Genomic DNA, 23631 nt, shown 5'->3' with positions numbered 1-23631 from the left:
TTAATTCTGGCAACAAGCTTAAGATAGGTACTCTCATTATCTCCATTTACCTTTGAAGAAACAAATTTTGAGGCATTACATTTGAGAAACAATCAGGTCAAATGAAAGAAAGCCCTATATCACACAGCCAGTAAATGGTAGAACTGGAATTCAATCCCAAGCACAGTCCGACTTTAGAGATCACATCCTTAACCAACTGATATGCCTTTCCACCATTTCCAGGCCAATGTGAAACTAGCATCAGGGATCTGAGGGGTTGGAGATGGTGGCAGGGCCTATGGATGGCCCTAAAAGGGCAGACAACAATCAGTAGTGAAACTGTGTTTCTGAAAACACAAAGAGAGACTGATGGTTCTAAACCAAGCACAGCAGAGCTGCAGGAACACATATGAGACAACCAGCCCCCTCCCTGGAATGGGCTGAAGTGTGCACAGGACCCTCTGAGGTGTTGGTATCACCCATAGGGTGGAACTATGGACTCCGAGTTTAACTGATAATGTGACTTCACCTCTACCTACTAGCTAGTAAGATCTGGGCAACGGTTGGGAGTGCCAGAGAATTTGGTTAATAAAGACAAAAAGACACAGTCTTTGGGGAGGAGAAACTAATATGCAGGGAATGAATATAAAATAAGAAATCTCTATTCTGGAAGTATACTAAGTACTGTCTGAGTAAGTATGCCTGAGAGAATTGGGTAAGGCTGATAGCATTTGAACTGGAACTCTTAGGATGGGTCCATTGAACATGCAGGCAAGGAGAGAGCAGGGGAAGTATAGCATTCTAGGCAGACAGAAGAGCATGTGTAAGGCAGGAAGGCATGAGGGAATATAGTATTATATTAATAATAGCAAATATCCAGATCATTATTTATAACAGGAAAAAAGCTCCTAGAAACCATTAATGTTACAATATTAATTCTATGCAATATGCCATATGGAAATATTTATAAAATAAATTATAAAATCAGAACACAAAATTTTACGTACATGTGGTTTTAAAATATTTATTTTTGAATAGGTAACCCATGCACCTGCTCAAAACTCAAAAGGTGCAAAAGAATATAGAGTGTAACGTAACTCTCCCTCTTACCCCATTCCTTGGCTACTCAGTTCCCTTCCCCAGGGGCCCCTCCCCTCCACCTAGTTTTTTGTATAACCTTCCAAATATATTCTATGCATTTACCAATACACATACCAATGCATTTACCATTACACAAATACATTTTTTAAAAACTTTTTATACAAATGGTAGCATACTATACACATTTGTGCACCTTGCTTTTTTCACTGAATAATATATCTTGGAGGCTGCTCCATATTAATACATATAGAACTACCTCATTCTTTTGTTCCTTGTCTCCCTCCCCTTCTTCCTTCTTCTTTGTAGATGCATCTCATTGTATGGATCTACCATAATTTGTTCAACCAGACCCTCATGGATGGATAGTTAGATTATAGTCAGTCTCTTGCTATTACAAACAGTGCTGCAGTTAATAGCCTTGTGTTTTCATTACTTTGTACATGTGCAATAAATACTTAGATATGGAACTGTTGCCTCAAAAAACTTGTGCATTTTAAATTTTGTTAAATGTTTCCAAATTGCCCTCCATAAAGATTAAGCCAATTTATATTACTATTAGCAATACATGAAATGACAAGGTTTCCCCCAAAACAAATCAGAATATTAACAACAGAGTTGTTTTTGCAAATTCCATGATAGAAATAGAATCTCGAGACAATTTTAATGTCCATTTCTCTTATTATGAGTAAGGCTGAATAAATTTTCATAGGTTTGGTATCCATTTGTATTTCCTTTTCTGTAAATTCTTATATTCTGTGTCCCTTTTAATTTATCATTCATTTTTTTTCTGATTACTAATTACTAATTACTATGAGGGGTTTTTTTTTTTTTTTGAGGAAGATTAGCCCTCAGCTAACTCTTGCCAATCTTCCTCTTTTGCTGAGGAAGACTTGCCCTGAGCTAACATCCATGCCCATCTTGCTCTACTTTATACATGGGACACCTACCACAGCATGGCTTGCCAAGCGGTGCCATGTCTGCACCCGGAATCCAAACTGGCGAACCCCGAGCCACCGAAGTGGAACGTGCGAGTTTAACCACTGCACCACCGGGCTGACCCCAGAGGGCTTTTTTTTTTAACGAAAGAGATTAGCAGTTTGTGATGAGTTGTAAATATTTCCCCCAGTTTGTCATTTGTCTTTGCTTTTGTTTATAGTATTTTTAACCATATGGAAAATTTTCATATATGAAGTTGAATTTATGAGTCTTTTTGCTTATAGCTACTGGTGTTTGTCACTACAACAGTCTAGATTTTTTAAAAATATGTTTTCCTCTAGTACTTTTTTCCCTAAAATGAAAATGGCTTTGTTTGTTCCAGTTTATATAAATACAGAAAAATAAAATTAATTCATATTCCTACCCTAAGAGAGAAAACTGCTATAATTTTAAGTATACATCCTTCCAGACATGTCTATGTGCACATTTCCTTTCTTCTACTTTTTTGGGGTTTAATTTACTGTTATATGTTCTTGAGATTGATGCAAAACTCATGAATTTTCAGCTTTTCTTTTTTCCAAATATGTGCACTTAAAAATATACATTTTCTTGTAAGCACAGCTTTAGCCACATCCCATAAGTTTTGGTATGTAGTATTTTTATTATCATTCAGTTCAAATTATTTTCTAACTCCAGTTGTGATTTCTTTTGAGGTGTTATTTAGAAGAGTATTTTATAACTTATAGAGATTTTCTAGTTACCTTTTTCTTACTGATTTCTAGCTTAACTGCAATGATGGCAAGAAACTTTGTATAATTTCAATCCTTTGAAATTTGTTGAAACTTGCTTTATAGCACAACATGGTCGGTTTTTAAAATGCTCCAAGTGTGCCTAAAAATAATTTTTAATTTGCAGTTGTTGCATATAGTGGACTATATATGCTTGTTGAATCCAATTTGCTGCTCAAATGTCATTTAAGTTTTTTATATCCTCATTGATTTTTTTGTCTATTAGTTCTGAAAGATGCATGCTCTATCAGTGAGTGAGACAGATGTATTGAATCTCCTATTATGATCATGAATTTGGCTATTTTTTTCTTGTAGCTCTGTTGCTCTATATAATTTGAGGTTATTTTATTAAGTGCATACAAATGTAGAACTTCCTGGTAAATTGCAGTTATTAATATGAATGCCTTTGTTCCCCCCCTTTTCTTTTTTTAAGATTAGCACCTGAGCTAAAATCTGTTGCCAATCTTTTTTTTTCCTTCTCCTCAAAGCTCCCCCAAGTACACAGTTGTATATTCTAGTTGTTGGTCCTTCTGGTTGTACTATATGGGATGCCACCTCAGCATGGCCTGACCAGCGGTGCTAGGTCCACGACCAGCACCTGAACTGGCAAAATGCTGGGCTGCGGCTTAACAACAAAAAAACAAACAACCCAATCAAACAATGGGCAGAGGACATGAACAGACATTTCTCAAAAGAAGATATGAATATGGCCAATAGACACATGAAAAGATGTTCATCATCGCTAATCATCAGGGAAATGCAAATCAAAACTACACTAAGATATCACCTTACACCCATTAGATTGGCAAAAACATCCAAAACCAAGAGCGACAAATGTTGGAGAGGTTGTGGAGAAAAAGGAACCCTCATACACTGTTGGTGGGAATGCAAACTGGTACAGCCACTATGGAAAACAGTATGGAGATTTCTCAAAAAGTTACAAATAGAAATACCCTATGACCCAGCCATCCCATTACTGGGTATCTATCCTAAGAACCTGAAATCAGAAATCCCAAGAGTCGCTTGCACCCCTATGTTCATCGCAGCATTATTTACAATAGCCAAGATGTTGAACCAACCTACATGCCCAGAAACTGATGATTGGATAAAGAAGATATGGTATATATACACAATGGAATACTACTCAGCCATAAAAAAAGACAAAATTGGCCCACTCGCAGCAACGTGGATGGACCGCGAGGGTATTATGTTAAGCGAAATAAGCCAGTCAGAGAAAGACGAACTCTATATGACTCCACTCATAGGTGGAAGTTAATATATTGACAAGGAGATCTGATCGGTGGTTACCAGGGAAAAGGCGGGGTGGGGGGAGGGCACAAAGGGGGAAGTGGTGTACCCACAACATGACTAACAATAATGTACAACTGAAATCTCACAAGGTTGTAATCTATCATAACAGTAATAAAAAAAAAAAAAATGCTGGGCTGCCGAAGCAGATCACATGAACTTAACCACTTGGCCACAGGACCGGGCCCCCTTCTTTCTTTCTTTCTTTCTTTCTTTTTTTTTTTTTTTTTGAGGAATATTAGTGTTCAGCTAACATCTGCTGCCAATCCTCCTCTTTTTGCTGAGGAAGACTGGCCCTGAACTAACATCCATGCCCATCTTCCTCTACTCTATATATGGTACACCTACCACAGCATGGCTTGCTGAGTGGTACCATGTCCACTCCTGGGATCTGAACTGGTGAACCCTGGGCCACCGAAGTGGAATGTGCTCACTTAACCACTGCACCACTGGGCTGGCCCCCTCCTTCTTTATTTCTAGTAATGCTTTTTGCCTTCAAGTCTACTATATCTGTCATTATATAATTTTCTTTTGGTTTATGTTTACATAGTATATCTTTTCCCACTCTTTTACTTTCAACCTTTTTGTACCCTTATGTTTTGGATAGCTTCCAGTATTTTATATTAATTATGATTGGCTATTAATCCATACGGAATTAATTTTGGTGAAGGGTATGATGTCAGGATCCAACATTTTCTCCTTAGATGTCTCTTCAGATGTTTCAACCCCATTTACTAAATAATGCATATTCTTTCCACTGATCTAAGGTGGCACTTTTATCAATACAAAATTTCCATACGTATTTGGGTCTATCACCGGGCCTTCCATTCTGTTCCAACAACTTGTCTATTCACAGGGCATTACTCTACTGATTTAATCATTGCAGCTTTATAACAAATTCTTATATCTGGTTGGGCTAGCTTCTATTCATCACTTTTCTTTTTCAGAATTTTCCTTTTAATTCTTCCTTATTTTTCCATGTGAACTTAAAATAAGCTTGTTTTATTTTTAAAAATCCTGCTGATATTTTGATCTAGATCATATAAATCTATAGACAACTTTGGAAATCAACATCATTATATTTTCTCTCTACCCAAGAACATGATGTTACTTTCCATTTGTTCAAGCTTTCTCTTATATGGGTAGCATTTAAAAATTTCATTCATACTGATCTTGCACATTCTTGTTAGGCTTATTATAAGGAACTTTGTTTTGTTGCTATTGGGTCTTAGATTTTATCTTTAACTTACAGTTTGTATATATAAAGGATATTCACTTCTGCATGTTACTTTCCCCCCACTTGACTAATTCCGTTATTATTTGTAATAATTTTTAAGTTGATGCTCATGAGTTATCTAGTTAAACAAGCTATCATCTGCAATAATGATAATTAGATTATTATTTTAGCTACATAAAAATGTATAAATAGCTAAAGCTTGGAAGAACACACGAAGAAATGAGGTAATGCAAGGAGTTAGGAAAATCCTTTCTGTTATAAGTTCATTAATGATTAAAATAGTAACAGGATTCTTATCATTTTAAATGAGTTCAGGGCCTGAACACATGCTATTCTAGAAATAAAAAGTATAAGTAAAATTGTGTCCCCTTTAGGTAATCTGAGGAACTCACAATATGGCAAATGTCCACATTTTCAAAGAGGAAACTTCTAGATGGTGAACTCTGGGAACTAAAAACCTAAGATTATTAGGGGCCGGCTCAGTGGCACAGCAGTTAAGTGAGCACGTTCCGCTTTGGTGGCCTGGGGTTCTCCGGTTCAGATCCCAGGTGTGGACATGGCACTGCTTATCCAGCCATGCTGTGGCAGGTATCCCACGTATAAAGTAGAGGAAGATGGGCACGGATGTTAGCTCAGGGCCAGTCTTCCTCAGCAAAAAGAGGAGGATTGGCAGCAGATGTTAGCTGAGCGCTAATATTCCTCAAAACAACAACAAAAACCTAAGGTTATGAATTCTTAGTAAAACTATAGAACAGGTATTAAAGGGCGATGACAAAAGAAAGCAGCAATCCCCAGATGCCTACAGTGGTTCATCACGATGTGATTCAGTCTCCCAAGGTGTCCGATCTTCATTGCCTCCTGGCCTTTTGCAGGTGTCTGCTTATCCTAGGGTACTCCTCCCCATTCTCCGCAAGATGGCTGCCTCCTTCGTGTCCTTTGGGTCTCAGCTTCCATGTCACCACCTCACAGAGGATTTCCGGATCATTCATTTTTCTGTCACAGCATTCTGTTCTTTTCCTTCATAGCACCTATCTCAATTTAGAATGATGTATTTATTTTTTCCTTAGTGTCTGTCTACCCACGTAGTGAGCTCCATGAAGACATGTCTGTTTTGTCCACCATTGTGTATCCTATCCTATATGTCTATCACAATACCTGACATTAGTAAATGCTTAACATACTAAGTAAACGACTGAATGACTTTCCTCGCCAGTGTTACTAGATAAACAAACTAGAAGAACATTATAGAGACAGTATATCTTGATTGCAGGAAAACATAACAGTTTCCTGGTATGTTTTTTGAAAAAGATAGACAATGGGCTAGAATATAGAAGCATTTTTATTTGATTGAACAATCAACCAAAGAAGAACTGACTAATTTTCTAATTAACTGGTGTGTTGGTGAGACAAGGCTGTTTTTGTCGTGGCCTGCAGGATAACCAATGACTTGGAAAAAGTCATCCCCATGGGGGCAGCAGAGAGCATTGATAAAGGACCTGCTGAATTTCTGAAACCTGAAACATATATATCGTTATATACAAATACTAGGTAACATTTACCCAGCACTTACAATGAGTTAGGCCCTGTGTTAACAATTCAAATATATTATTCAACATAATCATTAAAACAATGACCTATCATGTGGATGTTATATTTGCCCCTTTTACAGATAAGAAAACAAGCTCAGAGAAGCTAAGGAATTTGCCCAGTCATATTAGTGAGGGTCAGAGCTGGCAAATGAAGAAAAGGAAACAGGTTAAGGAGAATTTTGGATAGCAGATAGTTAGGATTCAGGGACTGATTGTGGTCCCTATTTTTCTATTCAGGAGCCAGGAGACATCAGAATTCCAGCTCAGGGCTTACAGCTAGGTCTGAAGCTCAATTGAAATTAGGATCCAGGATGATGCCTGGATGAAAATGAATAACTGGGGGGCCGGCCCCATGGCCGAGTGGTTAAGTTTTCACGCTCTGCTTCGGTAGCCCAGGGTTTCGCTGGTTCGGATCCTAGGCATAGACATGGCACAGCTCGTCAGGCCACATTGAGGTGGCATCCCACATACCACAACTAGAAGGACCCACAACTAAAATATACAACTATGTACTGGGGGAATTTGGGGAGAAAAAACAGGGAAGAAAAAAGAAGATTGGCAACAGTTGTTAGCTCAGGTGCCAATCTTAAAAAAAAAAAAGAGGGGCCGGCCCAGTGGCACAGCGGTTAAGTTTGCACCTTCCGCTGAGGCGGCCTGGGGTTCGCCAGTTTGGATCCTGGGTGTGGACATGGCATTGCTTATCCAGCCATGCTGTGGCAGGCGTCCCACGTGTAAAGTAGAGGAAGATGGGCACGGATGTTAGCTCAGGGCCAGTCTTCCTCAGCAAAAAGAGGAGGATTGACAGCAGTTAGCTCAGAGCTAATCTTCCTCAAAAAAAAAGAAAGAAAGAAAGAAAGAAAATGATTAACTGGAGAAGCTTGAAGTTAATGGGGAGCCAAGAACTAGAGAGGCCTGTCAGGTCAATAAATCACTGTAGGATAAAGTTCAAGAATAAAGCTCAGGCAGGGACACAGGGATCAGACTGGGCCTGGAAGAATCAAAAGGATACTTGTGACAATAGCTGCCAATAGGGTATGGACTTCTTTAAGGCAATGTCTGGTTTGAAAAGATCTTAATTTGGGCAGAGGTGTAGAACAGCATGAACTGGGAAAAGCAGCCTTAATAGAGTATTCAGATCAAGCAAGATAAGAGGTCTTCTATACTTTGAATTGGTACTACCATTGACCTGGAAAAAAAATATTTAGTAGGGACATAGTAGTTATCTGAAGGGTTGACACACAGCTATGATGTGGTGATCCAGAGAGAAAAAATAGGACCAATAAATGGAAGGTACAAAGAGATAGATTTTTCTAAAGTACAGAAAAAAGGCTTTTCTCTTTTGCTTTTTTTGGTGAGGAAGATTGGCCCTGAGCTAACACTTGTTGCCAATCTTTCTCTTTTTTTTTTTTTGCTTGAGGAAGACTATCCCTGAGCTAACATCTGTGGCAATCTTCTTCTGTTTGGTATGTGGGATGCTGCCACAGCGTGGCCTGATGAGTGGTACGTAGGTCCGTGTCTGGGATCCAAACTGCGAACCCTGGGCCACTGAAACAGAGCATGTGAACTTAACTACTACGCCACCATGCTGGCCCCTAAAAAGGCTTTTCTAATCACTGAGAATTACAGTGAGTTGAGAACTATAGCACAGGACACAGTAGAAACAGGAGAATGTGAAAGGTAGCTGAAGGATGTCAGGTTAGAGTCTAGTGAAGGAAGAGATAATGGTGGGAACAGTGTGTTGAGAAGCAGAAAAGAATGGGAATCAGGGTCAAGCTGAAGGGGCTAGTCTTTGAAAGCTAGAGGGAGTTTTCTTAGCAGAGGCTCCAAGGAAGAGACAGGAGCTGATGTAAAGGAAGGAATGTGAAAGACAGAGGACTCTGAGTAACAAAAGAATCGTACACAGGATTCTCAGTCTTCTCAGTGGAGTTTTCTCAAGTTTTCAGTTGAAGCAACGAGAGGATGGAAAAAGAACAGAAGACAAAAGATGATGTTTTTGCTATAACTATTGATGTATAGTTTAACCCAAGGGGGAACAGCTGTTTAGCTATGGCTAGTGAAAAATCTTGAAAGCGTTTGAAATATTTTTTCTCAGTGGTGGGCATGAGAGTGTCCATCTCCACACAGGTCTCCTTGGGTTAGCTGGTATTTATTCCATTTCACCTCAGGAAATCTGCTCAGCTCTCTTTATTGGCATTATGATCTCTTCAGCCCCTATTAAATCTCAAGTGAACATCCAGGGCCCCCCAAACAGAAAACATTCCTACAACTGCAACCATGAATGGACCAATTACCTTAGGAACAGTTGGCCAGACAATGTTTGTCCCAATTGTCTGGAATATGTAAAATTTAGTTGTTAAGGTTTGGCTCCAGGGAAAAGGACTGAGTCCTACGAGTCCTGTAGAGGAAGAGAGATTATTCTGGAAGGCTTAATGGAGCCAAATCCCAGCCCTTCCTTTACCTTTCCATTCTGAGTGGAGAGGGCAATGTGTGTTTTTTCCCCATGGGCTGCAATGAGTGAACTGGACATCACACTATTAGAAAAGGCAGTCTTCAGTATGGACTCTCCTCTCTAACCCTCTAAACGGGGTTGGGTTAGGTTTGGAGAGGAGAGGTGGGCTCACAGAAAGGAATTACTACCATGATGCCAAGACTGCTAGGTGTCAAACTGCTTCAGAATATGGATATGGAGAGAATATGATTCTATTTTAAGAAGTTGTGCCTGTGCCTGCCTCTTGTGTGGATTTACGTGGGTGGGGCACATCCCCCTTCCATACATCACAGCTACTTCTGTCCTGATGAGTCTTCCTCTAGGAAAAGCTAGGGAGCAATCTGTGAAGAAAATTAGGATATAGGGGAGGTTGTTTACAAAGGAACAGAGTTGCAGTGGGTCCAGATGGAAAGTTGGGTAGGGCTGACATTTTTGGCATTTTCTAACAGACACTTCTTCCTTCAACCTTCTAAAGTAGAGGCTGTTCATTCTCGCACTCCTGTAGGAAAGGGTGGCAGGCTATCATCCTTCTCTTTGCTATCCACTGGTACTTTCAGACTATGGTGCTTCCATCCTCTTGCAAAAACTCTTTCCTCTTTAAAGCTTCTGCTATTTGGTTCAACTACCCTTTAGCCCTCAAGTTTACTGAGGACTTTAGCACCTATTAAGTAACCTCTCTATGCAAACTCTTCCTATCTTTCAGGGTGGTTTTAGGAAAATCCATGCGATCCTTAGTTCTTGACCTTCTCAACTCCAGTTTATACTCCTACTTTCAAATCCTTAACTTCCATCATTTTGGCAACACAGGTTTTTCTTCATGGCAGCTTCAGGGCCATAGAATGGAATGGGAGAGGTAGCATTCTTGAGTGTGGAAACACTGGTGGTGCCAGAGCTGGCTGGTGCTGACTTCAAAACCCATTGAAAGACTAGGACTGCCAGTCATGATGCATAAGGGTAGAATAGCATGGGGGTCAGATTCCACATGATACTTGGGGGAAAGTTCAAAATCTCAATCTGACCTTTGTGCCAAGCTTCCAGGAAACCTGGGTCTGGAGCTAAAAGCACCTTTCCTGTTAGCCGTCTTTCTGGAGACATCTGACACTTTTAACAACTTCCACTCTCTTGAACCGCTCTCTTCCCTCTGATTCTGTGCCAATTACCACCCAGTTTTTGTTCTTCCTTATTGGCTGTTCCTTTTCAAAGATTCTCCAAGGGCTCTTCTTCTACTTGTGCCTTAAATGTTGGAATTCCCCACAGCACTCTTCTTAGCCCTCTGCTGTTCTCTGGGGAGCTTCTAGAAATCTATGGCTTCAACTACCACTGAGACGTTCATGATTCAGAATTTCTGGCTATAGTCTAAGGCAGTATCACTCTGAATGCACCCAAACTCATCAGAATTTCTGGCTATATACGCTGAAGTTTTTAAAAAGTACTTTTCTATAAAAGTAATCTATGTACACAGTAAAACAAATACCAACAGTAAAGATAGAGCTAAAACAAAAACGTATAAGTTTCATCCCTCCCAGGCCCACTCTTCATGGTTAATTTTTTAATGCCTGTGTAAATGTGCCATATGCATTCTTCTACACTAGCTTTTTTCCCATTTAATATATTTTTCTCCTACCTTTTAGATCTGTATAGTCAACTGCCATTAGGACATCTCCATCTGGCTGCCCCACAGGCACCTAAAACTCTTTCCCTTTCTTTGGAATTCTCCCTCATGCTACACCCTACTGCTAACCTCAACACCATTTAAAAATTCTTTTTTTTTTTTTTGAGGAAGATTAGCACTGAGCTAACATCTGCTGACAGTTTTTTTTTTTTGCTGAGGAAGACTAGCCCCGAGCTGACATCCATGCCCATCTTCCCCTACTTTATATGTGGGATGCCTACCACAGCATGGCTTGCCAAGCGGTGCCATGTCCACACCCGGGATCCGAACCGGCGAACCCCGGGCCACTGAAGAGGAGCCTGAAACTTGATCTTGGCATCAGGGGTCCGGCCCCTAAAAAATTATCTTTATACACTGTGCCTTTCCAGTCACTCAATCTACCTCAGTCTGGTTTCCAGCCCACCATATATCTCTGAAACAGCTTTCTCCAAAATTACTAAATGACTTCCTTGTTGCAAAATCCATGGACACATTTTAGTCCACCTCTTACCTGATTTGTAACGTTTAACACTGTAACCAGTTTCCTTGATATTTCTCTCCTGGTTGCCTTCTTTCCTTTCTGTTTGCCCCTGCTCAATGTCCTCTTTTCAGCTTCTTTTCCTCATCTCATCTCTCAAACGCAGATATTCCTCTCACTAGGCCATCTTATCCACTTCCACAGCTTCAACAACTATCTATATTCACAGGCGCTTGAGAGCACACACCCCAAACGTTTCTTTTGCATTCCCAACCCACATTATCCAATATCCAGTTGTCTAATGGATATCCCACAGGCACCTAAAACTCATTCTCTCCCCCAAACAAAAAAGAAAATGGCATCATTATTCCTCAGTTGCCCAAGTCAGAACACTGGGAAATATCATGGATTCCTCCCTCTGCCTTATGCGCATTTCCCATCTATCTTTTCCCATCTGCACTTCCCTTTCTATAGGAGAGACCACTGTGTCTCTCGCCTGGAAAAGATCTTACCAATTGTTCTCCACGCCTCTAACTGCGTCCTTTCTAATCCATTCTCCCCAATGCAACCCGTGATCTTTCTAAAATGCAAATATAATTAGTCACACCTCTGCTAAATCTCTTCAGTCTATTCGTTGCCCTTAGGATGAAATCAACTAAATTTGTAAGGCCTTGCGTAAACTGGCCCCTGTCAATCTCACAGGCCTCATCTATTACCTCTCTTAAAATCACATCAGGATACTAGCAGCTCCAGAAAGTACCCGGCCCCGACCCCCAATTCCCAAGAGTCCAGGATTCAGCTCAGGCAACACTTCCTTCAGAAAGCGGGTGCTCAAAAGACAAATGCTCAAAGCATGAAATCCGAGAGGGCATCTCAGCAGCGCTTTCTGCTCCGGAGCCAGGTTTACGGAACGTCCGGGTTACCAGGAAGCTCAGAGCAAAGGTCAAATCCAGATCACGAACCTTCCCCCAAGGATGCGGGGCAATTTCACCCCCCATAATATTCCGCCCGTACGCGTCATGGCTGTCAGTCCCAGTCTTTCGGTGGGTCTTGAAGTCGACACCAGCCAGCTCTGGAGCCACCACTGTTTCCAAACTCAAGAATGCAACCCTCTCTCCTTACTTACTCCGGCCCTGAAGCCACCGTCAAGTAATACTTGCGCTGCCAGCTTGCCCCAAAGCAAGATGGCTGCCATTCTCTAGCCTCTCCTCCCGACGTGAAGCTGTCCACTCCCCGTTTAATGCCGCTGCCAGGCTGCCCTCACCTAGCATGGCTCCTCCGGCTCATGCCTCACTATGGTCTCGAAGCCGCCACGAACCGGCCAGGTTCCGGGAGGCGCTGTTCAGGATGCAGCCACCCCCGCCCGCCTCTCCCCTCCCCCACGCCCGTGGCGGCGGCGGCGGCGGCTGGAGCCCGGATGCGGCGCCGGGAGACAGGCCCGGGAGCGCGGCGCGGATGGATCCAACATGGCGGCGCCAAGCCTGAGCCGAGAGTGAGGCGGCGGGGCGGCCGGAGTGGGGAGGGGGAGTCGAGCGGGACGGGGCGGGGCCGGGCGGGGCCGCAAAGGGCTTGGGGAAGGAAAGTGGAGGGGGAGGCGGTGGCGACGTCCAGCCTGAAAACCTCAGGAGAGGGAGGTGACGGGACGCTGCGAGGTGGGGGAGGGGAGCGGCCGAGGGGGGCGTGCGGGGGAGGTGGCAACTGTGGCAGAGGGCAGGGGTCGAGGCGGGGGAGGGGACGTGGGGAGGGGCGTAAACAAGGGCCAAGGCTGGGCCGGGCTGGGGGTATTAGAGAGGCCGAGTTGGGGAGTGGGGCTGCCATCCCGCCGGGTTGAGGGGGCTTAGGAGCGGGAGGGAGAGGCTGAGCGTGAGAAGGGGAAGGGGCTGGTGGCTTGTCGTTGGGAGGAGGACTGGACTCTGAGGGGTGTTGGGAAGAGGTGAGAATTGGACTTAAGACGTTTGGGGGGAGGTTTTGAAAGTGTTAAATTTGAGGTGGGAGGGGGAAGGGCCTAGGGGAGATATTTGGGTGAAAAAGGAGAGAACGGAGGTTTGGGGAATGGAGAGCCTGTCGGTGTGACGAGGTAATGGAGAAAGTGAGAGACTAGGAGGAAAGTTTGGGAGGAAGGGGAATGGGATGGGAGATAGGACAGTGGAGCTGCACGGGTGATAGAGGTTCGGGGGTTTCCTTTTCCCCTGTGGAAAGGAAGAGAGAGCAGAGTTAAGCAGCATCAGTTGCAGCCAATTCCAATTGCCAGGCCTTTAGCTTTTAATAGGGTGGGAAGGGCAGAAGGGAATGGTCATGTGGGTTTGGAGAATTGGGGTTGGATGAGAGTTCAACTGGATTTGCCTTCCAAAAGCTCTCTAGCTTACTGCTCTCTTGTTTTTCCTGGTTACGAGAGGAAGGGAAAATGGGGAAGCTGGTGTCGCTGCCAGTGTGTGGAAGGACTTTTGTAGTTTTTAGCAATTAGCAATGCAAGAGTGAGGAAACAGCCATGCTATGTTGAAGCCCTATATACTAAGGTTGAGACTCTGGAAGCCTGAGAAAAGGAAAACAGGATGGCATCTAGGCAGCCAGGCTAATTAAATGAGTACTTTAGTTTCCAGACCGTTCTTTTGCTGCTTAAGTGCTGGGAGGGAGGGATCAGTATTCTTACACAGAAAACATTCCCTGGTGAAATGTAGATATATGAGTGGATGCTGCCCTCGTGGATATTTTGTTCTGACTGTGTGCTAGGTAAGGGAAAGGGCGAAGGTGGAATTTGGAGGATGGTTCTGGTCTGAAAAGGAAAACAGTGGAAAGTGTCTCCTTTGGCTGTAACCACTTTCCTCCCACTTCTTCCTAAAGATGAAAGTCAAGGTTAATATTGTAGCAAAATAGGTGAGTCTCATGAGAAATTGAGGAGTCAGGTGAGAAGTTGTCAGAGGATACTTGGTTTCCCACAAGTTGTTGAATTGGGGGCCTTTCGTGGTACCAGCCATTGAGGCTGGAAATTCTCAGAGTTGGTATTGTCTTGTGAATTGCCGAGTAGAGAGTTAGGGAAGCTTGGGCTTTGTTGGGGCGAGTTACCTCATTTAACCTGGAGTGGATTATTTCAATCGAAATGGCTTTAGGCTTGTTTGTATTTTTGCAACTGAGATTGACTAACTCTTTGGGCCTGTGAGGTTTCAAAATAAAGCTTGAAAATTGACTCTCTTTTCCCCCTTGTTTGTTTTTGTTTTGCTGCTGGCTCTGAACCTTGTGCTAGGAAGAGACCTGGGAAATTAACTTTCTTGCAGAGGTAAGTCTGGAACTTTTTATTGTTTTCAAACAATGGCAGGGAATGGAAATGGCATGAGAAATTTATGGTGGGTCAGCTCAGTAATGGGGTAGATGCCAGGGAAAATGAGTTTCACCCACCCAACTGAGTACGTAAGATCTGTTGCTTGCAGTCACTGTCTCTTTGGGTAACTAGAGATTGGTGGGAGGGAAAGGAGAGCAAAAATTAGGTGTTTTGGGACAGGCCCCCAGCTTTGTTTTGTTATTATCTAGTCGTCTTGGTTAGCTCTGAGAGAAACATTTTTTTAAACATGTGCAACATTGTACTCTAGTACAGTGTCTACTAAATATTGCCCTTGGAGGGTTGCTGAGGCACCTTCCACTGGAGGGCTTTTCCTCTAGCTTATTCTTGCTTTTAGTTGTTCAGGGTTCCTGGAATCTTCCTTTTGAAAATACTATGTAATTCTGACTTTTCAGGTATTTAGTTACATTTTCCTCTCCCACCAGCGAGAAAGCTCTTTATGTGCTCTTAGCCATATTTAAGTTTTCCACGTCGTTTCCAATTCAAGTTTCAAGACATCACTCTTTTTAGTTCTTCCACTGACTTTCCTCTCTAAGAGCTTCTGAGAGAGTCAGATACTTCTGGTTCTGTGAAAATACAAATATCATCCCTGTTGGGAGGAAACTAGACTATCCTTTTCATTTCAAGTTATCACTCTTTATTATTTCTTCCACAGGACTTTCAGGGCTTCCAAAAGAGTCAAATACCTCAAAAAATACAGATATCATCCCTGATTGGGGTCAGACTAGACTTTGCTTGGAAATAGAAACCTAATAGAGAACGACCAATCAAGAGGAAATCCTGTAGATACATATGGACTGTCCATTGGCCCTTGACTTGTCTTGGAGCTCCCTAAAGAAAACAAACGAACTACAACTCTAGGAGATGCTGCAATTCATCAGAATAAAGAATTATTCTTGGGAAACGTAGGGGGAAACCCATATTTTAGGATCTCAAATGGACTTAAACCAGCTAGTGGGATCAGGACTCTTGTTTACTGGAGTGTTTGTCTCTTGGTATCTGGCAATATTTCAGACACCAAGACTCAAGAGTTCTTTCTAATCTTCTGTATAGAGGGGGTCCATTCTTCTCACTACTCTGATACCTTTCATCTAGGATCACTGTATAATTTAAGCTGAGTTCCCTTGCTTCACTGCTGCAGAAAGCTGAGTATATTTTAGTTTCAGAGGAAGTTGGCCATGTTCTTTTAATGCTGAAGTTCAATAGATTCTTGGAACCCCCATCTGGGTTGCTGAGTGAGTAAACTCACCATCCTACATGAGAATTATGTGGAGAGGGCTGCTTATTAGCCTATATGCCAGCCTCCTCACATTTCTCCCAAGGACATGGACTTGGGAAACTTAAACCTCTTCAGTGAATAAGTAGTATAAGTCTGATTAGCAGCCTAACCAGGGAGGGTCTGCTAGCAGTCTAGTTTCAAGACTTTAGAGATGGCTGCTGAGGGTTAAGTCCAGGATCCTTTTTGTCTGTCTTGCAGAGAATGGTATTTCTCTTATCTTCACAGAGATCCAGATTGAAGTAGGTCAAATTAGACCTCCTGGGATGGGGTAGAAGGGAGTGTAGCCCTACCACCTGCTGTTCACCTGAATGGCAACAGCAGGTGATAGAAAAGCCAAGGTTGGAGTGGGATGGAACTCCTTAGTGCTGGTTGGACTTAGAGGTTAAATGAGCCTATGTCTGACTAGCTTTTCTTTTCTTCTGGAATATTGTTTGATAGTTTGGGTTGGAGGGAACAAATGGCTTCCTACTCCAGATATAGGGTAGAAAGTGACAATGTTGTCTCTATTCCTTTTGACCTTTCATCATGCTCCATGTAGAATAGAGTTTCTCATCCTTAGCATTATTGACATTTTGGGCTGGATAATTTTTTGTTGTGGGGGACTGTCTGTGTGTGATAGGATGTGTAGAGCAGCATCCATGGCTTCTACTCACTGTATGCCAGTAGCACTCCCCCTTACCCCCCTAGTCATGACAACCTAAAATGTCTCCAGACATTGTAAATGTCCCCTGGGGGACAAAGTTGCCCCTCGTTGAGAACCACTGACCTAGAAGCTCTGATAATTCCTGGCACCTTGAATGATCCAGCCTGGGAATCTAGGACTTAAAAGTGGCCTTTTTTTTCTCCTTCAAATGTAGGGAGTTAACCCTGAGAGGATTGAGGCCTATTGTAGAATTGCATCCGTTGATGAATAATTAGGACCATAGTGCTTTCCTGTGCTCTGCCTCATTTTCCAGTGGCCAGGTCTGTGAGGACAATATTTCTTCATTTCCTGGGCTTTATAGTCAGTACACTTTGAATTGAGGAGCTCTGGAGCAACCTGCTCTTCTGATTGGTTTAATTTGAAATCTGCCCATCTGCTTTTTCTGGGATCCTCATAATCAACAGCTGGCCAAAGGGAACAGGTGGGACAGGAAACAAGGAGAAGTTGTAGGGGTTTTAAGGAGGCTCAGTTTTCTCGTGTTGCTGGCTATGAGCAAGAAGGTATTTTCCTTCAGTCCCCTCTATTTGTACCCAGGGACTGTAGCAGGTGAAACAAGAAAGGACGAGACAAGGAAAACTAGTCAATAGTTGAATAGCTATTTTCCCAGCTGTTTTCCATGCTTTGGGTGGGGCATTTGGGCTCTCTAACTAGATATGGGCTATATTTCCTGTCCACATATCAGAACCCATGGTATGGGGCTAAGTGATTCCAGGGTGGACCTCCCCTTAAGGCTACAAATCTCTCAGTGCTTCTATTTTAGGATTACTGAGGAAGAGAGGACCGGGTCCTACTTGCTCTTCAGTTTTCTGAGACCCCATCAGCTTTGTTCTTCTGAAGTAGCTTATCATTTTATTCCCTTTCTTAAGCTAGCCTCAGTTTCTTGGTGTATAAAATGGACAGAACAACCTGTCTCATTGTTGAGTAGGGTGCTGTGGTACGGCACAGTGTAGGGGAGGCTATAGCTTGCTAGAATACAGTCATACGTCACTTAACAATAGGGATATGTTCTGAGAAATGGGTCATTAGGCGATTTTGTCATTGTGTGAACATCATAGGGTATACTTACATGAACCTAATGGTATAGCCTACTACCCACCAAGGCTATCTGGTACTAATCTTATGGGACCACCATTGCACGTGTGGTACATCATTGACCAAAATGTCATTATGTGGTGCATGACTGTATATGCATGGTAACTGAGTTGCAGGTATCTATTTTTAATGGGGTCCTCTCATTCTTGCACATATGTGAGTTAATTAAAGTATTGCTTGGACATTAAGTTCAGTTCGACAATATGTTGCTCCTACTATGTGCCAGCCTCTATCCATTGCTAGGCACTAGAGATATAAAGATGAATATGACTTAGTCCTTCTACATGAGTTGCTTAAGATCTAATGGGATAATAAATACAGAAATGATTTTAGTACACTTTGATAAATGATTTAAAGGGAAATATGCACAGTGTTCCATAGGCGCACAGAAGAGGACTACTTATCCCAGCATGGGGGTGTAGAGAATGAATTTGAAGATGGCATCTGAGCTGACTCTTAAAGGATGAGTAGGAGTTAGCCATCTGAAAAAGGGTGGTGATGGGGGTGTGCAACAGAGAAGGGAGAGGGGCATTCAGGCAAAGGAAGTAGCCTGAAGAAAGGTATAGAGAAATGAATTGCATGATGTATGTGAATGATAAACAAACTCATAAGGTTAGAGAATAAAAAGTGGGTTATGAGGTTGAAAGGTAGGCGGGAACCCAATCTTGGGATATTTGGTGTGTTGTGTAAGGAGTTTGGAGTGTTCCTATAGGTCTTAAGCAGAAAAGTGATGTGATCAGTTGTGCATTTTAGATAGCTAATTCAGCTGAATGTGGGGGATGGCTTTAGGTGGGCTAAGATTGGTGGTAAGGAGAGCCCTTAAAGAGGCTGTTGTAATAGACCAGGTGAGAGATTATTGGGATCTGAACCGTGGCAGTGGAGATGGAAAGGTGAGGCAGTTTAAGGGATATTTAGAAGTAGCATCAACAGGAATTTATAATTGATTGGGTGATTGGAGATTGTGGTCAGAGGGTAGAGCAGTATTGGGTGGTACTCTCTGGCAGGGCAGTAAGTATTAGTGACTATTTGTTAGTGCTGTCGAGTTGATTGAAACTCCTAGCGATCCTGTGTACAGCAGAGCAGAACTCTGCCTAGTCTTTTTGTGCTGCCCTCTCACCTTCTGGCGCTATGTCAGACAAATCTCCACTGCTATTCATAGGGCTTTCATGGCCAGTTGTTTTGGAAGTGGGTGGCCAGGTCCTTCCTCCTAGGCTGTCTTAGTCTGGAAGCTTCGCTGAAACCTGTCCACCATGGGTGATCCTGCTGGTATTTGAAATACCAGTGGCATAGCTTTCAGCATCAGAGCAACACGCAGCCGCCACAGTATGACAGCTGACAGACGGGAGGTTTGGTTCCCTAACTGGGAAATGAACCAGGGCCACAGCAGTGAGAGTGCTAAATCTTAACCACTAAACCACCAGGGCTGGCTAGTATAAGTGACTAGAGTGGAGGTGAAAGTTGTTGGACTTCAGGATTGGATAGTGGCTGGGTCATTGATACTACCCAGGATGATGGAGGAACTTTGTGAATCAAGTGCCAAGTTATATAATGAATGTAGGGCTATGATTGGTCATGGACAGAATATTGGTAAATGACAACCATGAGGAAAGATTAGAAGGTGGTATATCCAAATGGTGTATGAACATCAAGGGTGTACAAGTCACATAGGAGGATTACAAGCATGCTCAATTCAGGAGCTTAATAATAACTGATTTAAATCTATGAGTTTCGGTGAATATTATTAACCTTCTGAGTAGTTACGCTTCTGGACTTGGTTGGATTATAGGAAAAATGAGGATAGGCTTGTGGAGGGATGGGTCTGGCTTGCAGAGGTCAAGGATGCTTCTCTCTTTGAAATATCTTTCACCACCATTTATATAAGGTTTACAAAGTAATTTCACATGTATTTTCTCATTGGATTTTTAAGTCTGAGTAGTAGTTTGTTTCATTCCTGATGAGGGCAGTGAAACTTTGAAGTTAAGTGACTTATGGTCACACAGCTACACAGCTTGTTAATGATACAGACAAAATTGAAACTAGTTCTAATCCTAAAGATTTTCACTTTCCCTACTATCAGTCTCTGAGTTCACTTTCTGCAGCTTTCATATTAGAAGAGTGAATTCTCTACTATTGAAGTTTGCCTACATTTAAGAGGTGAACTGGTTGGGGAAAGCACAGTTCTCAAAAGCAGTGTTTTAGGGGCAGGAGGAACAACTGAGGTAATATCTAACAGCACTTTCTGCTGAGTATATAGCACTAAAATTGCATTATAACATCCTCACTTAGGGAAAGTGACTATATTTCTCCAGTAGGGTCTGGACTTAGAGCAGCATCTGCTGGGTATGGAGAGCTCTAGGCTTTTTTAAATGAACACTTTTTAAAATTTAATAAATACTTATTAAGCACTACACTGCCTGGGCATTGTGTTGGGCACTGGGAATACAGGAATGAACAAGACCACTTCTTGCCATTTAGTGGCTCAAAGGTTCTTGCCTTGTCCTTACAGTATAGTGAGGATTGCAGCTGCTGAGCAGGGATTCTGGAAAGCAGTGTGTACCTGAGCCCCCAGCATGGCGGGCCTAAAGCGGCGGGCAAGCCAGGTGTGGCCAGAAGAGCATGGTGAGCAGGAGCATGGGCTATATAGCCTGCACCGCATGTTTGACATCGTGGGCACCCACCTGACACACAGAGATGTGCGCGTTCTTTCCTTCCTCTTTGTTGATGTCATTGATGACCACGAGCGTGGCCTCATCCGAAATGGACGTGACTTCTTACTGGCACTGGAGCGCCAGGGCCGCTGTGATGAGAGTAACTTCCGCCAGGTGCTGCAGCTGCTGCGCATCATTACTCGCCATGACCTGCTGCCCTACGTCACCCTCAAGAGGAGACGGGCTGGTGAGGGTGCATTGGGGGCTGGGGACACAGGAATCAGGGAAGAGTTGTGGGAAGCCAGGAGTGAGCAGCATAGGAGTCCAAGCGGGAAGAGACCTTGATTCTGGGGAGTACCTAGGAGAATAAGTTATGAGGCCCCTTGGATGGTTGGACTAGAAGAAGGGAGGGGTATATCTTTTCTTGAATGACGCCCTTTTCCCCTACAGTGTGCCCTGATCTTGTAGACAAGTATCTGGAGGAGACATCAATTCGCTATGTGACCCCCAGAGCCCTCAGTGATCCAGAACCGAGGCCTCCCCAACCCCCTAAAACAGGTGAGAAGACATTAACTCCTCCTAATTTCCATAATCAAGAAAGAGGACACTGAACCCATCATATTCCCAGCTTTGCCAGCTTAAATGAAAGGACACCGTCCCACCATATCTAACCTCATAAAAATTAGGTGAGGTGTTAATGCTTCACCTAGATCCTGTAATTGTTCCCACGTTGTGTCTTCCTTTAGGTCACATTATTGCTGTTGCTTTTAATGCTAAGTCTAAATGATTCCTCCTCATTCCAAGAGCAGTGTTTGAATTTCTGCATTTACCCTACTACATCTTCTCCCCTTGTACCCTCTGGTCAGTGCCTCCCCACTATCCTGTGGTGTGCTGCCCCACTTCGGGCCCTCAGATGTGTAGCAAGCGGCCAGCTCGAGGGAGAGCCACACTTGGGAGCCAGCGAAAACGCCGGAAGTCAGTGACACCAGATCCCAAGGAAAAGCAGACATGTGGTGAGGAAGTTCAGAGGTACCAGAGGTGGAGTAGACTTGAGGGGAAATAGAAAGAACTGCTAGGATACTGGGCAGTTTATGCTATTTAGTGCAAGGTTCACTTTGATTGCTATTTGCAAAGTGAGGTTGAATGGTTTAGTCTCTGGGGCTAGAATTCCTCTATCTTTGTGGCAGAGTACATTTCAACTCTTTGTTAGTTAATACTAGATCAGAAGAATGCTGTTATGACATCCTTATGGGAGGATGAACCAAGTCATGATAAAGTATAAAAATGAACTTCTGTGCCTGCTAATTGAGAAAATAACTGCTAGAAGCAAGGTGCTGTTTGTGAGTGATGGGAATAATCTGACTTGGGCGTGGCCCAGTTAAGGGAACCTGCTGCATTCAGGCAAGGATTTCAGAGGTACATAGAAAAGAACTAGTCCTGGGGAAGAGGTAGAAAAGGGGTCAGGTGATGTTCCTGACTTTGCTACTCTGCTGTTCAACCTTGGATTGTAAACTCACCCCTCACTGCAACCTCCCTACATATCTTCTGTTCCCCACAGACATCAGACTGCGGGTTCGGGCTGAATACTGCCAGCACGAGACTGCTCTGCAGGGCAATGTCTTCTCTAACAAGCAGGACCCCCTTGAGCGCCAGTTTGAGCGCTTTAACCAGGCCAACACCATCCTCAAGTCCCGGGACCTGGGCTCCATCATCTGTGACATCAAGTTCTCTGAGCTCACCTACCTCGACGCATTCTGGCGCGACTACATCAATGGCTCATTACTAGAGGCACTTAAAGGTGTCTTCATCACAGACTCCCTCAAGCAGGCTGTGGGCCATGAAGCCATCAAGCTGCTGGTGAATGTGGACGAGGAGGACTATGAGCTGGGCCGACAGAAACTCCTGAGGAACTTGATGCTGCAAGCATTGCCCTGACCTTTTCCCCTTCTCACTTCTCTGGGGACTGTTCCCACCATCCACCTCTGGAGCTTACATACTGTTCTGGGGTTTGTTCTCTACCCTTCCAACCAATCACACCCTGCCTTTTTTTTTTTTTAAAAAGGAAAAGACAAAGGAAAATGGAAGTGGTGTTCCCCACCCCTCCCTGCACCCATGTGCCTGGGCTTCCCCTTTGTTCCCCCTTTCCACTTACCCCCCTAATGTGTGTCTCTACAGCCACCTTGCCACTGAGCCGTAAGACAAATGTATAGGGAGAAGCAAAGTCTATAGAACATAGTCTTTGTAAGGGATTGAAGTGAACACTGCTTTTGGGTGCACTGAGGGGTTATCAGTACTTCTGGCTTTATGAGGGCTCTTAAATTTTGTCTGAAAAACCAAAGGGCTGTGAGTAAGGGAGCTGTGTGGAAGGTGGGACTCTGAAATGTATTTTGGAATTTAATCACCACCCTCTCCCAAATTATAGAATTTTTAAAAAACAAAGAAGCTGTGGCCCTTTCCACTCTCTCCTGGCCTCTGGTGCTGCTCCTCTCTGCCTTGTTTCCTCCATTCCATGGCTTGAAACCTCTGCCTGGTGTAGCTCCTTCTCTTCCTTTGTCAAACCCTCTTCAAAGGAGTAATAGGTAAGAGGACTAGGTCGGCCTAGTCCTCTCTCCCAACCGTAGTGTGTGTGTGTACACACATACACAGGGTGGATGGAGAAGTTGTTGCTAATTAAAATACACTCCCCCTAAAAAGGGGAAGGGGGAGTGTGACACTTTCCTTCCATGTTCAAGTGAAAATAAATAATGTACCCTGCAGCCCTTTCCCCTTTGCTTTCTTATGATTTGGGCAAAGGGCATCATAGGTGAAAGTGAAATAATTCAATATCAACTCCTTTCTTCTTTTTCCTTCCCCATCCTCTACCCCTACTCCCACTCCCAAGCTTGGGAGCATGGGGCTGGGATATGCACTGAGTGTTGCACTTTTATTTAGGTAGGGAGGCAAGTTGAATAAGCCAGGAACACTAGAACTGGAGCCTCGTCCAGATAGTACAATACCACCTCCCTTTCAGCTCCCAAAGG

The 23631-nt window shown here is 43.3% G+C and overlaps 1 protein-coding gene across 3 annotated transcripts; it reads left to right on the top strand.

The window, feature by feature from the left end:
- The first annotated feature begins 12488 nt into the window (after window positions 1-12488).
- DEDD (death effector domain containing) lies at window positions 12489-23367 on the top strand. Of its 3 annotated transcripts, none has more exons than XM_014739637.3 (6): window positions 12489-13047; window positions 14797-14829; window positions 20470-20858; window positions 21062-21169; window positions 21478-21624; window positions 22170-23367. In XM_014739637.3, the coding sequence occupies exons 3-6, from the start codon at window positions 20534-20536 to the stop codon at window positions 22544-22546; spliced, it is 957 nt and encodes a 318-aa protein (XP_014595123.1). In that variant the 5' UTR covers window positions 12489-13047; window positions 14797-14829; window positions 20470-20533; the 3' UTR covers window positions 22547-23367. The 3 variants fall into 3 exon arrangements, with proteins under 3 accessions (XP_014595123.1, XP_023496603.1, XP_014595124.1); XM_023640835.2 differs by lacking the exon at window positions 12489-13047 and adding an exon at window positions 13086-13207; XM_014739638.3 differs by lacking the exon at window positions 12489-13047 and adding an exon at window positions 13261-13488.
- Window positions 23368-23631: the final 264 nt, after the last annotated feature.

This window comes from Equus caballus, chromosome 5 (assembly GCF_041296265.1).
Source record: "Equus caballus isolate H_3958 breed thoroughbred chromosome 5, TB-T2T, whole genome shotgun sequence".
Taxonomy (NCBI): Eukaryota; Metazoa; Chordata; class Mammalia; order Perissodactyla; family Equidae; genus Equus; species Equus caballus.
This window is presented reverse-complemented; position numbering and strand designations above follow the sequence as displayed.

What these genes read in the sequence shown, in the direction of transcription:
- DEDD (XM_014739637.3), top strand. Translation starts at nt 20,534, where the DNA reads ATGGCGGGCCTAAAGCGGCGGGCAAGCCAGGTGTGGCCAGAAGAGCAT. An exon ending in TCCCCAACCCCCTAAAACAG is followed by an intron (nt 21,170 to 21,477) that starts GTGAGAAGACAT and finishes CCCTCTGGTCAG; the next exon opens with TGCCTCCCCACTATCCTGTG. An exon ending in CAAGGAAAAGCAGACATGTG is followed by an intron (nt 21,625 to 22,169) that starts GTGAGGAAGTTC and finishes TGTTCCCCACAG; the next exon opens with ACATCAGACTGCGGGTTCGG.